We start from the raw sequence: 15478 nt of genomic DNA on the forward strand, positions 1-15478 counted from the left end.
CGTGTCCACATTCCGTTTGTGAAAAATATATTAACGCCTTATCTAAGTTGATCTTGGTTATTTATTTAGTTACAACTATTAACTTTTGGTTTTGCGAAATTCCTTGTTCGGATTCATGTTGTTATCCTGCACATTCTGTTGGCTTAATGCTTCATAACAATGTTCGGAAACAAGATTCTCTAAATTTTCTTTTCCAATGTATTTCGTTTCAGCGATACTCTATCCATCTCATTTGAGAAATTACCATTTTTTTCTTTTTTCTTTTTTCTTTTTTTAATCTGAGGGGGAAGTACTTGGAGGCTCATCATGAGCTTGACAAATTTACTATTATTTGAAAATAAGATTCATTCATCATATCTGGTTCGTTATTTGATTTAACATTTTATTACCATGCACTTCTCAGTAAGTTTCAGTAAGTTTCACTTTAATGCGCTATGTTTCCGGCTGTTAAGTTGTATTGTTGTGAGGCTGTTGTTTCGGTTTTCCCCTATCGCTTACCGTCGAACAAAATGTTTATGTTTATGTATAACAGAGTTGAATTCTGAAGCTTTTGTCACGCTATTTCAACACATCAGTGTCTTTTTGTTCTCTTGTTTTCAGAATAGATGTTCGTGTTGTTACTTGATCCTAATATGAAAAATCAACATCTGATTCAGCTCTCAGATCTGTGATGCTACTGAAAGGGAGAGAACTCTGGCTATGATAAAGCCGGATGGTTTGTTAGGAAACTACACCGACAAAATAAAGACTATTATTCTGGAATCTGGATTTGGGATCATCAAGGAGAGGATGGTGCAACTTGATGATGAGAAAGCTGCACTTTTCTATGCTGAACATTCCGGAAAGAGCTTTTTCCAAAGCCTTGTTAAGTATATGACGAGGTAAGTTCCTTTGCAAAACCATATACAGGGATGGAGCTATATTGGGGCTGAGCAAATTTTCATAATTTGCATAATAGTCCTTTTTATATAAAAAATTTTTAAAATGTATTTTTATTTAATTTTAAAAGTATGATGAGTAATCTGTTTTTTTTTAAAAAAAATTTGGCACTAATATAATGCTCTCTCAACTCTGAGTTTATTTATTTATTTTTTATTTAGTACCTTCATAACTTCTAATTTTTTTAGATACTTTTTTTATTTAATTAAATTAAAGGTTATATTAAAGTTAATAGTTCTTTCAACTAATAGTCATTTATTGTCACAATTATATTTAGTAAAAATTAAGAAATTAAATTATTCATTGAATTACTATTAGATTTAATAAATTTCAAAATTATTTTAGTGAAATAATATAAATAAATAATTAAAGTTAAGTAAGTATAAAAAAAAAAGGGGTAATGTCTTTTTTACACTAATTATTTAGTCAATATATTTTTCATCAAAAATTTGACTAGGTAAATTTTGTTTATTTGCTAAAATTTCGATTTGCATGTATTTTTGGCCCCCCTCATAATCGAGTGCTAGCTTCGTCCCTAACCATATAATATGGCGATCTTCAGTATGGTATTTCACTGCATAAATGTTTACATCATAATAAATCGACTCGTGTAATGTGTGCGATATGATGTATCAATGTGGTGATTCAGTACATAGATCCGACCTTTACTTTGACAATGTCGATCACTTAATGAAATTTATCCTTCGCATAATTTTGTGTGGATCTTGTATACTCGCATGTTAAAGGACTTCTCTCTGTTGCTTGTTTACTAAATGATTTTGCTGATGTTCAGTGGCCCAGTTTATGTTATGGTTCTGGAAAAGCCTGACGCCGTCTCGCGATGGCGCGCTTTGATTGGACCAACTGATGCCAGAAAGGCTAAAGTTTCTCATCCTAGCAGGTTAAGAATTTCTCATGTACTTTTGGTTTCATATACCTATATGTGTTTGTGCGTGTAAGCATGCCCGTATAAACTTAAATGATGAAAATTTGTCTTATTTCAAGTGTGCGCATATTTTTGCTTTTGATTTGCAGCATTAGAGCCATGTGCGGGTCGGACTTGGAAAGGAATTGCGTCCATGGTTCTGATTCGCCTCAATCGGCTGCAAGGGAAATCTCATTTTTCTTCGGAGACATCTCTCCAGGTTCTTTTCTTCTTTTGCCTCTCTCTCTCTCTCTCTCTCTCTCTGTGTCCCTCAATTAGCCATGTTGATGTTGTTCCTGCTGCTCATGTTCCTTCACCTTAGCGACAACATACGAATTACCAAGATGAAGCATCGATTTGCTCCTTTTTTCGTTCACTTGTGTACTTAATAAGGGAGAAATTATAGCTTGAACCTGGTTTACAATGACAACCGTAGATCGCCAGAGTATCTGCCATCCATCCCTTCTCTCCTTTAAAACCACATTGTCTGGTGAGTTTTAGACTTCTCGTATATATAAAATAAACGCGGTGAGGATTTTGAGTAAGGAATGGAGAACAGATGAATGCGCTATCTGCGGTCGATACGACAGAAGAGATGTTGGCAATAGTTTATCCTTTCGGCTGTAGAAAATATTTATTTATTTTTATTTATTTTCCAGCTGTTACAAAGCATGACGAACTTTAGAAGGTTACCGGGAGGCACAAATTCATCTAAAAAGACAACATCGAAGCAAGCGGCTCGGCTATTTCTCAGGTAGTGCGAACGACCGGTCCATGGAATTCTAGTTACAAGTCATTTATCCGGTGCCCATGGTTTCCTCCACGCAGGCGCTTGTCGTCGATGGAACTTTATGCGACTTTTAGTTTTTTATTGCCTCGATCGTGTAAGAAAACTCAATATCATCAAATGTTATCGGCCAAATTGGGAATTTGAATGCCCTGTAAGTGTACATTTCCTAAATTTAAGGCTGCTTACTATAAAATGTTTCCAGTGTACTTTGAGGGACTCTTTTTAAGTTTGTTTCCAGTGTATTTTGAAGTACAGTGTTTCAGAACAATGAATCTTAATCATTTCCTGCTGCAACTTACACTTAAAGCTGAAGCCATTGCAGGTCCAACTAAGCAACAAGAGATCAACTCTTTGACTAGCAGGTTAGCTATGCTAATTGTTGATCTGAGACTCTCCAAGCAAAGGTAAATTTATGACACGGTGACGCGTCGCCGCATTACTTTCATCCTAACCGTCCATTCCAACCCATCAAATTACCCTGTTACATCACTCTGAACAGGACTTACTATGTTGTCGATGATCTTTCCATAACATTGCTCAAAATCAGACGAGTCGACAATTCTTCGCCGCTCCACTCAAAATAAGAAATGGCTCGACAAAATTCGTCCCGAGTGTTATTTCCATGTAAATGTATTACGTAATAACTCTGTTACAGTATAATTCAGTCGTCACGATTGTGAACACCCACAAACCCAGTACAAGATTATTGCGCGTGAAAGGTAAAAAGATCGAAAAGAAAGAAAAGAGATCCGAACAGGCCACAAATCAGCTCAGCTGGGAAGGACGAGGTAATTGAGGAAGGGTTCTGCGTTGGGAGCGAGAGCCTTGAGCTCGTCGCGAGTGGCCAGTTGGAAATCCTCGAATTGGAATGCAGGGGCACAGGTGCAGCCTACCAGCGAGTAGTGCAGCTCGGAGTCCCGCTTCCGAGACTTAACAAGGAGGCTGCCGTCTGACGCAAAGGATTCTACGTCTAAGGTTGGAAACGATCCGAACCACACGTTTGGCGGTACGGTGTATTGCGGCCGGTGCCCGGCATTGAGATCTGGGCCTAGGACAGTTAGCTCGATGTGACCATCGTCATGTAGCTCAAAGACCTGGATGTACAACACAAGCAGGTAAAAATAAGTGACTTTTAAGTATACACTACACCTATAAAATCTGAAATTTTCATGTTAGAACCGCAAAAGTGCAGTTTCTTACAGTTCACGATTGAAAGTTGCTTCTCTGATAGGTAAACATTAAGCACAATAGTAAACATGTAAGAAAACTAAGTTTCTGAAGGGCATTAAGAAATTCGGATAACGGAAGGGGCATAAAGAGATAATCATTCACTGGAATATATAAAAGTAATGTGGCTGCCGTTTGATATTAAGTTAGGGTTTCTAACCGTGAGGGGCTCGCCCATGTAATAGTGCCAGGTTTCGGCACAGGGGATGCGGTGGAGGTGCGAAACACTACCCGACGGCAGCAAGAAGTAAATGGCTGTGCTCACAGGGCGCTCGACCTTATCTGCACAAGTTTTCAGTTACAAGACTCATCGATTATAAGCACTAGAAAATAACGGGTTTAGATGATTTATCAGTATCGTTGCGTAGGAAAAGACATAACTGAAAACAATATTTCAGAAAGAAATACCACACATCGTTGGAAATTTACGACGCCATACCACAGGAATATTGGAACACTCTTGCATACATGTATATAGACATATATAAATGCATAGCAGTATGTGAATATAGGAACTTTAGTTTTCATTTTCACTTTCTATTGAATCGCTTTTCGCAAATTATGATGACAAATAAACAAGGAAGACTCTGTAATTGATCCGTTATATACATTGCAAAACCATTTCGCTATTATCATTCAAGATGCAAGAAATAATAAAACCATTTCGCTATTATCATTCAAGATGCAAGAAATAATTAGTATGGAATGCATCGACAAGTAATGTTTTTTGTATGACATTACTATCAGCCATCCGCCTCTACTAAGCCGAATTTGTAAATTACATATTACATTAATTTGCAAATATCAAATCAACATTCATCAAGAAAAAGAGAGACTTCAACTGATTCATCCGCAAAAAGCTTCCGCTAGTTTCTTTTCCATGATGACCATATCTCTATCGTCAAATGTAATGTACAAAGGTTCCAAGATAGCGTCTTAATGGTTTCTATATCAGAACCATGTCGGTACTTTATTTTGAGAAAATTGGATATTTGAGACAAAAATCTAATGCGTGTCAATGCTGTACCAAAACGCTTTTGACAATTTCATGCATTTCAGACACAGCTTTTGACAATTTCATGCGTTTCAGACACAGGAAAAAACAACAAAAATTTATCATACAAGTCTTTCGCGATGTTCCTTTTCTCTACCTAGATTTCACTCAACTCCACTTTAAAATCGCACAGAGTGAAATCCAACAATACATAAGGGTGCATCTGAAAAGACTTGTCTGATATAAAGTTTCTCCAAACACAGCTACGATGTTAAAATGAGCTAGTTTTGCCAAAATCTAACTATTTGTAAGAACTATATGAATTCTCTCTTTTAAGATTGATAAAAATGTACCGAACTTACTTGAGGTACGAACTATTTTGAGTCGACCACCCAATCTTTCAAAAATTTAATTTTACTACCCAACATTTCAATTTGTTTGATTTGAATAAATCAACGGTACTTTGACTTCAAAATATGAAAGCGTTATTTATCTTTACAAGTTATACTCCACTCAATTATTGCAACTATCAATTCATTAAAGTATGCAATTAGCTTAAATTTTGAAATTAAAGTATCATTAACCTACTCAAATCAAACTAATTGGAAGGTTGGATTGTAAAATCAAAATTTTGAAAGATTGGATAATCAATTCAAAATGGTCCATAGTTTAGGTAAAGTTCTGTGCATATTTACCTTTAAGAATTGATATGCTTACTACTTCCTTGGCGATTTAACTAATGTTAGTCACTCTAAATTGATGGAATATCGATCTATGTCATTAATTACAAAAAAAAAAAAATTGAAAGATCGGATACCAAATATTAAATTTTATAGTTTAGGAAATTTCAGATGGTTCCGGAGCCTTCAACACAAAGATAAGCTAATGATCATTTCAAAAGGGATAAACCCCGAAAATCCTCACACAAATATCATCTCATTGCTTAAATTAATACCTAAAAGACACCAATTATACATATTTCCCGATCTCACTACTCCATCTACAATAACAAAAAACGTTTAAAAAAAAAAAAAATCTAACTTTTGTTAGGTTTCTCATCAATTTCTCTAACAACATGGCAAAACCCACAACATCAAATCGCAAAACCACATAAGAAAACACAAATATTAGCACTGCAGATGGATTTCTCAACCAAAAAATTCGGAAAAAATGGGAAAAAAAGGGGGAAAAAAAAGGAGATTACAGTGAGGAGGGAGGAGGGATTTGGGGAGTGTGATGGAGAAATCTCGGAAGGTCTCAGCGAAGAATCCCCCCTCCGGGTGCGGCTTCAAATCCAAGAGCGACGCGATCTCCGAAGAGGTCTTCGTATTCGCGGAGCTCCCCATCATCTTCGATCTCCTATAACACTTTTAGAGAGAGAAAGAGAGGGGATGAGAGAGAGAGAGAGAGAGAGAGAGTGATCGCTTGAGCTCTATTGCCATGATGATGATAAACAACTCCGCTTCTGGTTGTTGTTGACAAAGAGGTTTTAAAAAGGACCAAAAAAAGTATGGGGACACCCCTCAACTCTTTCGTTCTTATGAAATGACCCACTCAAACTTTATTTTCCCGTGAAATGAATATAAAAGACAGAAAAATATGTACAGAACTTATTTTATTTAAGGTAAACTTTAAATATCTCTCGTGTGGTTCCGTATTTTCTCACTGTAATATCATGTGGTTTAAAATGTATTAATTTAGTACGATGTGATTTTTTTTTTTCATCAGCTTTTTTGTTTACATTTCGTTAAATATCCCACCTAGATTTATTAAATATTTACTTTAGTACCTTTTAGATTTAACCTTATCGCTTATTTAACAAAAAAATTAGTTGAGGAGATAATAAAAAAATAAAATAAAATCACGGAGTATTAAATTAATACACTTTAAACCATAAGGTACTAAAATAAAAAAATACGAAACCATAAAAGATGATATTTGAAATTTTTTCTAAAATTTCAGAAGTGTACTAACTAAATATATAAAAATAACTAAATATATAAAAATAATTACACGTTACAATACTATTTCAATACTATTACATTAGCAACACCACTTTATATTGTAGAACATAGTTACGATAATTTAAAAGTTTTGAATTATAAATTATAATAAATTAAAATTTAAGAACTAAATTAAAATTTAAGAACTAAAATATTACGCGGCTCACAATTTGAGGACCACCAATGTTATTAAGCCAAAATTAATTGGAATGAGTTCCTCTATATGCTCATTTATTTTTGATACTATGCATATATATTGTGATATCCCTAGTGTTTAGCAGGAGAGGCTTGTCGACAGCTCTGGAGAGTGTGGGGACAAATCCGAGTCACGTTGGCGCGAAGTAGACGCAAAACGGACTCAGCAGAGACGCGAGAGCAGGATTTGGCATTTGAAATCTGCAAATAGCAGATTTTCTGCTTATTGTACCGGTACAGCATCAGGGGTGTACCGGTACACATTTTGTACCGGTACAGTATCGGAGGTGTATCCGTACACTTTGCCTGTTTCCGCGCAGCTACTCTCGGGTTGTCATTTGTACCGGTACAGATGCCCGTGTACCGGTACACCAGGATAGGTGAGAGGGCAAATGAGTCATTTCTCACCTTGTTTGTGTCACCCACTCCTCTCCACTGCGTATATGTTTGTAGAGGGTTAGAGAGATGGATTTTTATGGCTTCTTCACCTCTCTCTCTCTCTAACATCGGCCGAGCAAGGAGGAGCTCGGGTGGAGTTGATTTGTCGCTGACGTCGCGCCGCAGAGCCGTTCGAGCACACGAGCGTTGTGGTGGCTGCGTTGGGAGGCCAAGCGAGCGTGTGATTCCACTGTTTCGACGTCGCGCTGGTGCCGGTTTAGCGTTTCGAGGTGGGTTTATCATTGGATTCTACTCCTAATATCTCGTTGTCGGCATGTATATTTTGGTGGATGCATTTCACGTGTAAATAGCTCGAATTCTTGATCTTTCATGTTGTGGACATCTAAACTGAATTTGGGAGCTTAGTTTTATTATGGATAAATTATACATGTTGGACTTGGATATGACATAGGAGAAAATCAGCGTTATGGATCTGTCACCTGTTTACACTACCAGATTTAGCTCTAGGAGCCGTTATGATTTTTGTATCGCCGCAGTATCAGTGTGATGGATACCCCAGATAGTGTAGTTTACTGTTACGCTCGTGCTGGGTGCCGAGCCTATTTTTACAGTAAAGTTTAGACTGTTCCGGACTGTTGGATGCCGTCGGGATTGACGGTGGACCCGAATTGCCGTTTTGGCATCAGATTGTGCCGAGGACACGTGACTTGTGGTTGGTAGACCAGTTTGACCTTGTATACTTGACTATAGCCTGTGAGAGCCTGATTGAGCTCGACAGAGATACGCTTGCATACTCGATTGGGTAGCTCCCACGAGTGCCACTCCAGAGTAGGGCTTTGTACTTTTGCGTTGGTGTCCTTGTGTCCTGGTTGGGCTTGCTCTCCACTAACTACCCAGCGTGGTGGTTGTTAGTGTAGTTTCGACAGACGGGACGGGTGTATCACAGTTTCTGGTAAGATTGGGTCAGGATTTACTTTCACTACAGTGGTTAGTGTAGAGCATGATAGAGTAGTGACATATAGCTGTAGATTGCTTTCCAGCTTTCCCTACTATCTTTACTTTTTTCTATAGACTTAGTGGGTGGACCGATGATGTTGAGGGCGGCACCCACTGAGGACTACTTGTTTTTACAGTAGTTCTCATGCCCAGTTGTTCCTTTCCGTTTTGCAGAGCCATCGTCGTCGGCTGCTGCTGATCCTGATCGTGGCAAGGGTATCGCGAGTTAGAACCCTACCAGACGAGCCAGAGCTAGTGGAGTACCTGCTACAGATAGTTGTAATTTTTGGTTCATTACATACTGATGTTATACCTCGCTGGAGCGAGTGTTTTTGTACCAGGATACTGTATATGTACTGATCCATGTTTATTATATCCTCATGTTTTATTTCACTAGCAACTCTATACTACTGGTTGTAGTTTACAGATACAGTTACAGCTTTGTTTCGTATACAAGAAAATTTTTTTTGTATACGGCAGATTTGTCGGCGTGCCCAGAAAATATGATATCCGGGGCGTGACATATATGTTATGGTGAGTTAAATAGTAAAAAATTATTTTCAATCAAAATTTTTGCTAATAATAATTTGAATTATCTCAGAACTGACAAGTGAATCTTCGAATTTCTAATAAATAATGTTCAAAATGTTACAAAATTTAGTTTCCGGTAACTTCAAATACTCTCAACGTCATCAATAGCTATAAGTCAAATATTCTATAAATAAAAATAAAGTAAATGTGGACAAGACCTTTCAATTTTCACTCACAATATTGGAGAAATAGAGCCAGGTCGAGGCAACAATTTCTCCCCCATTTAGGAGGAAAAGTTGACAAATTTGGACAGGTATTGATGGGACTTATTATTATTATTATTATTATTATTATTATTATAGATTATTGATTCTCTTGACTTTGTAGCTCGTCCAGAAGCTCTATTTGGTTCGGAAATTAGTAGGAACTAGTTATACCGTGGATATGTGCAAGTATGGATTTTTATAGGAACAAAAGTATTTTTTTGTTTGGGTGAAATTGTGAGTATAAGCTGGAACTAGAAAAATTGCTTTTGGATGATTTTTGGGAATAAGAGGAATAGTTAGTAGTTATAAATAGAAAATAATAATATTACCCCTATAATTAAAATTATATTTTTACATTTTAAATATATAATTTTAAATTAAAGTCCTAAAGTTTTAAGTTTTAAATTTTAAAATTAAATTTTAAATTTTCAATANGATAGGTGAGAGGGCAAATGAGTCATTTCTCACCTTGTTTGTGTCACCCACTCCTCTCCACTGCGTATATGTTTGTAGAGGGTTAGAGAGATGGATTTTTATGGTTTCTTCACCTCTCTCTCTCTCTAGCATCGGCCGAGCAAGGAGGAGCTCGGGTGGAGTTGATTCGTCGCCGACGTCGCGCCGCAGAGCCGTTCGAGCACACGAGCGTTGTGGTGGCTGCGTTGGGAGGCCGAGCGAGCGTGTGATTCCACCGTTTCGACATCGCGCCGCTGCCGGTTTAGCGTTTCGAGGTGGGTTTATCATCGGATTCTACTCCTAATATCTCGTTGTCGGCATGTATATTTTGGTGGATGCATTTCACGTGTAAATAGCTCGAATTCTTGATCTTTCATGTTGTGGACATCTAAACTTAATTTGGGAGCTTAGTTTTATTATGGATAAATTATACATGTTGGACTTGGATATGACATAGAAGAAAATCAGCGTTATGGATTTGTCACATGTTTACATTACCAGATTTAGCTCTAGGAGCCGTTATGATTTTTGTATCGCCGCAGTATCAGTGTGGTGGATACCCCAGGTAGTGTAGTTTACTGTTACGCTCGTGCTGGGATGCCGAGCCTATTTTTATAGTAGAGTTTAGACTGTTCCGGACTGTTGGATGTCGTCGGGATTGACGGTGGACCCGAATTGCCGTTTTGGCATCAGATTGTGCCGAGGGCACGTGACTTGTGGTTGGTAGACCAGTTTGACCCTGTGTACTTGACTATAGCCTGTGAGAGCCTGATTGAGCTCGACAGAGATACATTTGCATACTCGGTTGGGTAGCTCCCACGAGTGCCACTCCGGAGTCGGGTTTTGTGCTTTTGCGTTGGTGTCGTTGTGTCCTGGTTGGACTTGCTCTCCACTAACTACCCAGCGTGGTGGTTGTTAGTGTAGTTTCGACAGGCGGGACGGGTGTATCACAGTCCCTGGTGAGATTGGATCAGGATTTACTTTCACTACAGTTGGTTAGTGTAAAGCATGATAGAGTAGTGGCATGTAGCTGTAGATTGCTTTCCAGCTTTTCCTACTATCTTTACTTCTTTCTGTAGACTTAGTAGGTGGACCAATGATATTGAGGGCAGCACCCACTGAGGACTAATTGTTTTTACAGTAGTTCTCACGCCCAGTTGTTCCTTTCCGTTTTGCAGAGCCATCGTCATCGGCTGCTGCTGATCCTGATCGTGGCAAGGGCGTCGCGAGTTAGAGCCCTATCAGACGAGCCAGAGCTAGTAGAGTACCTGCTACAGGTAGTTGTAGTTTTTGGTTCATTACATACTAATGTTATACCTCGCTGGAGCGAATGTTTTTGTACCAGGATACTGTATATGTACTGATCCATGTTTATTATATACTCATGTTTTATTTTCCTAGCAGCTCTATACTACTAATTGTAGTGTTGTATTATTATAGGTACAGTTACAGCTTTATTTGGTATACAGGAAAATTTTTTTTGTATATGGCGGATTTGTCGGCGTGCCCAGGAAACGTGATATCCGGGGCGTGACATATATGTTATGGTGAGTTAAATAGTAAAAAATTATTTTCAATCAAAATTTCTGCTAATAATAATTTGAATTATCTCAGAACTAACAAGTAAATCTTCGAATTTCTAATAAATAATGTTCAAAATGTTACAAAATTTAGTTTCCAGTAACTTTAAATACTCTCAACATCATCAATAACTATAAGTCAAATACTCTATAAATAAAAATAAAGTAAATGTGGACAAGACCTTTCAATTTTTACTCACAATATTGGAGAAATAGAGCCAAGTCGAGGCAACAATTTCTCCCCCATTTAGGAGGAAAAGTTGACAAATTTGGACAGGATTGATGGGACTTATTATTATTATTATTATTATTATTATTGATTATTGATTCTCTTGACTTTGTAGCTCATCTATAAGCTCTAAATTTACTTGTGACAATTAAATTTTTTAAAATTTTATCAAAACAGTTACTAATTATATCATCATTTTAGTCTCATGTTTTATATGTGGTCTACAAAGTTTTAAATTGCCTAAAAATAAACCTTATTTTTATTTATAATGCATGAAAAAGCAACAACAATGAAGATAAGTTTATATTATTTTTCATCTGCTTTTCTCCAGATTTGGTTGTCTGATTTTTATAGTTTATTTTTTCAATAAATGAAGCTAGTAACTTGCTATCTTTCTATAAAAAAAAAGAGTAAAATTTAAAGAGAAAAAAAAAATAAAGTCTTACAAGGTTACATGTAAACCATACGATCAAAAATATTTTATAACTAATAATTTTGATTCACCACAGTAGTCAATTGAATTGTTTGATAAAGTTTACATGATGTGGCCAATTTAGCATTAGAGTTTAAAGAAAAACTCGACTCAACTAAGCTGAGCTGAAAATTTCGTTGAGTTTGGTAATTTTTACAATCGGCGCGAGAAATCTTTAAATGGCTCAACTTTACGTTCGAATATTCAATTTTAGTGTGCAATCCCAAGTCCCAACTTGTAAAACATTTTTCAAGATGGACGCTTGAATCGAGCAGTCATTTTCGCCGAGTTTGGAACCCAAATTCAATTATTTTAGCCTCTATTTTTGCATTTTTAGATTATTTTTAAAAAATTATGTATTTTTTCTATTTTTAATCTGATTATTTGATTATTTCTAACCTAATTAGGTTTAAAAATATATTGAAATTTATTATCTTTGCCTAATAGGATTTCAGTATCGTCTCTATATACAGATGTGACATTCGGTTAATGTAATTAATTGTATTTCGTCTTTGTCGAAAAATTGGTTTTTCGTGTAGTATCTCTTTCCGTTCTTACGCTTCTTCTTTGATCAGCACCCCAGAAAATATTAAGCCCATGGTGAACTAAAACCTAAAATAGGGGGAGATGAATGGACACATACATGGCTAAGAGAACATAGAGAATGTAATATAAATGGAGTATTAATATACATCGGGTGAATGTAATAGTCATTTATTGCTCCAATCAATTTTAACAAGATAAAAATATCTCACTTTTTTCGACGTCTAAAATAAGTCCTCCAACTTTAAAATTTTAGTTAAAAAATTAATTGAGCCCTCTAACTTTTAACAATTTAGTTAAAAAAATTTATTTCCAAAATAGCTACAAAAACTATTAAATTTGATTGGATTTTTAAATAAAGTTATTAAAATAATTTAACTCTTCAAATACTAAAAGTTAAAAAATATTAATAAAAAATAATTTTTATAATATTCATAAGAATACTTTATAATTTTTTATTATAATTTTTTAATTTTAAAATTAATCATTATATTTTTAATTAATTAAAATATAATTTATTTACTGTATAGCGCGGACCATACACTAGTAAAATTTAGTTTCTAGTAACTTTGAATACTCTCAACGTAAGCGAATAACTAGAAGTCAAATATTCTATAAATGAAAATAAAGTAAATGTGGACAAGACCTTTCAATTTTTCTTTTTTTTGAGAGATAGGTAGCACGCTACCCGTTTTATTTATTTTATTTAGAAATAAACTTAAGTAGAAATGTGAATCAACAAGGATTCAAACTTGGGTCTCGAATATCAACCAACAAATCTTTTACCACTTGCTCTAGGGACGGTCGGTGACCTTTCAATTTTTATTCACAAAATTGGAGAAATAGGGTTTGGTTGAGGCAACAATTTCTCCCACTTATTAGGAGGAAAAGTTGACACATTTGGCCAGGTATTGATAGGACTTATTATTATTATTATTATTATTATTATTGATTGTTGATTCTCTTGACTTTGTAGGTCATCTAGAAGATAGACCTCTACATTTACTTTTGACAATAAATAAATTTAAGTATTTATTATTTTATAATTATTTTTATAATTTTTAAAATTTTTTAATTAAAATATCAATTTAAATAAAAATAATTTATTGTTTATATTTTTAGATTATATATATATTTTAAAAAAATATATAAAAATACGGGCCGGTCCGGAACAGCCCGTGCCTTTCGGGCGAGAGGCCGTGCTCGGCCAGAGGCTAGGGAGCTCGGGCCCAGCACGGCTCGGCCTTGATTTTATGTCGGGTCGGCCCGGGCTTGTCCCTAGTCTATTTCGGCCCGGATAAATGTGGGTCGTGCCGGTCCAGGCGTCCAGCACGATCCACATTACGCCCCTAATTTAGTGTTCGAGTTTATGAAAAAACACAACTCAATTAATAAGCTAAACTGAAAATACCGTTGAGTTTAGTAATTTTTACAATCGGCGTGAGAAATCTTTAAATGGCCATAACTTTTCATTCGAGTATCTGATTTCACTGTACAACTTCAATTCATGAAACACTTTTCAAGGTCAACGCATCAAATTGTGCGGCTATTCCTGCCGAGTTCGGAACCCAAATTCATTTGCTTTGTCCTCTATTTTTTTACATTTTTAGATTATTTTCAAAAAAAATCTATATTTTTTTTATTTGATTATTTCTAATCTGATTAGGTTTAAAGGTATATTGAAATTTATTATCTTCATCTTCGCCTCCATATTAGACACGACGTTCAGTTAATATAATTAATAATATTTCGTCTTTGTCAAAAATTTAGTTCTTCATGTGTCATCTTTTTCCGTCTGTATGCTTCTTCTCTCTCAGTGCGGTTTTGATCAGCATCAGTTTAAAAGATCTAATTGCGAAATTGAAAGCTCAAGTTTATTTGTAAAAGAAATAGAAAGATAAAAAAGCGCGGCGCAGAACAAGCCCAAATCCGAACACTAAATCAGGGTGCACCCAAGAAGATATTAAGCCCATGGTGAACTAAAACCTAAAATAGGGGAGATGAATGGACACATGGCCCAGAGAACATAGAGAATGTAAACAAAATAAAGGCCGAGAAAAGAATAATGTTGTGGGTATTAGATGTTTTCAATCTCAACCAAAACGTGAACTAACAACAGCTATATACGAGCTTTATAGTTAGTATTTGAAATTCTAAGTTTAAAATCTAATTATTTCACATTATTAGTTGAGTTCCCTTTTGAAGAAATGAAAAAAGTGAAACTCAGTGCTTGCCATCGCTTGTATTTTTGACAAACTCTCCCTGGTCCGCCTCTCCCGCCACCGCAACGGGTTCCTCAGGAACTCCTCCTCCTCCCGGCGCCGCAGCCCCCTGCCTCGGCGCCGCCGTCTTTGTCGATCCACCGCCACCTCCTGCTGCTCCTCCTACTCCCACCACCGCCACCGTCGTCGGTATCCACGGCATCCACCACCACCTTCCTGCGACAAACGCAGGCTATGCACAAAGAAGGCAAAGCGGGCAAGAGGAAGAAAAAGAGTCAAGTATCATTTAACCGCTGCCTAACTTCCATCTCTTCCTTGCTACTTACACTCTCATGATTCTTATCTTTTTTTGTTTTGTTTTGTGTTTTTGCTTAAAAAACTTTCTGAAGATTTATTATATAACAAATTCTCATTTAACGTGAACATCATCATCATAGACCCGAAGTAGGTGAGATAAAAATCTTTACATAGTTTAATCAAGTAAAGCACCGGTTAGTGATTCCAACAACAACTGACTTTTTATTAGAATTGTGTTAGGTTCAAAAAAAAAAAAAAAAAGAGAGAAAACTTATAGACTTATGCGACTTCCTCCCTTAATCTACAATGGTAAACTTTTCTCTATAGAAAGTTAATAAGGTTCGTTTTCGAGTAAAATTATCGATCGTGTGTAGGAAAATTTTACCTTTCTTTTAAAACTATTCTTTACATTAGAGA

At 36.1% G+C, this 15478-nt stretch overlaps 2 protein-coding genes across 5 annotated transcripts in view; one reads left to right on the plus strand and one right to left on the minus strand.

Annotated features, from left to right (window-relative positions):
- Positions 1–2903, plus strand: part of LOC109725407 (probable nucleoside diphosphate kinase 5) — a 3636-nt gene extending 733 nt beyond the window's left edge. For 2 of the 4 annotated variants that reach the window (XM_020254588.1, XM_020254591.1), the window contains exons 2-6: positions 657–881; positions 1733–1840; positions 1975–2084; positions 2295–2354; positions 2524–2903. In XM_020254588.1, coding sequence (XP_020110177.1) covers positions 657–881; positions 1733–1840; positions 1975–2084; positions 2295–2354; positions 2524–2549 — 529 coding nt within the window. In that variant the 3' untranslated portion in view covers positions 2550–2903. Of the gene's footprint in view, positions 1–600; positions 882–1732; positions 1841–1974; positions 2085–2294; positions 2355–2523 lie in introns of all 4 variants that reach the window. The other 2 variants (XM_020254590.1, XM_020254589.1) reach the window with 2 other exon arrangements.
- On the minus strand, positions 3238–6333 carry LOC109725398. Its single transcript, XM_020254562.1, has 3 exons — positions 6080–6333; positions 4042–4163; positions 3238–3748 (listed from the first exon to the last, which is right to left on the minus strand). Exons 1-3 carry the CDS (start codon positions 6222–6224, stop codon positions 3425–3427), a joined length of 591 nt encoding a protein of 196 aa, XP_020110151.1. The 5' UTR covers positions 6225–6333; the 3' UTR covers positions 3238–3424.

The sequence above is a fragment of the Ananas comosus genome, linkage group 20 (genome assembly GCF_001540865.1).
Source record: "Ananas comosus cultivar F153 linkage group 20, ASM154086v1, whole genome shotgun sequence".
Classification (NCBI taxonomy): Eukaryota; Viridiplantae; Streptophyta; class Magnoliopsida; order Poales; family Bromeliaceae; genus Ananas; species Ananas comosus.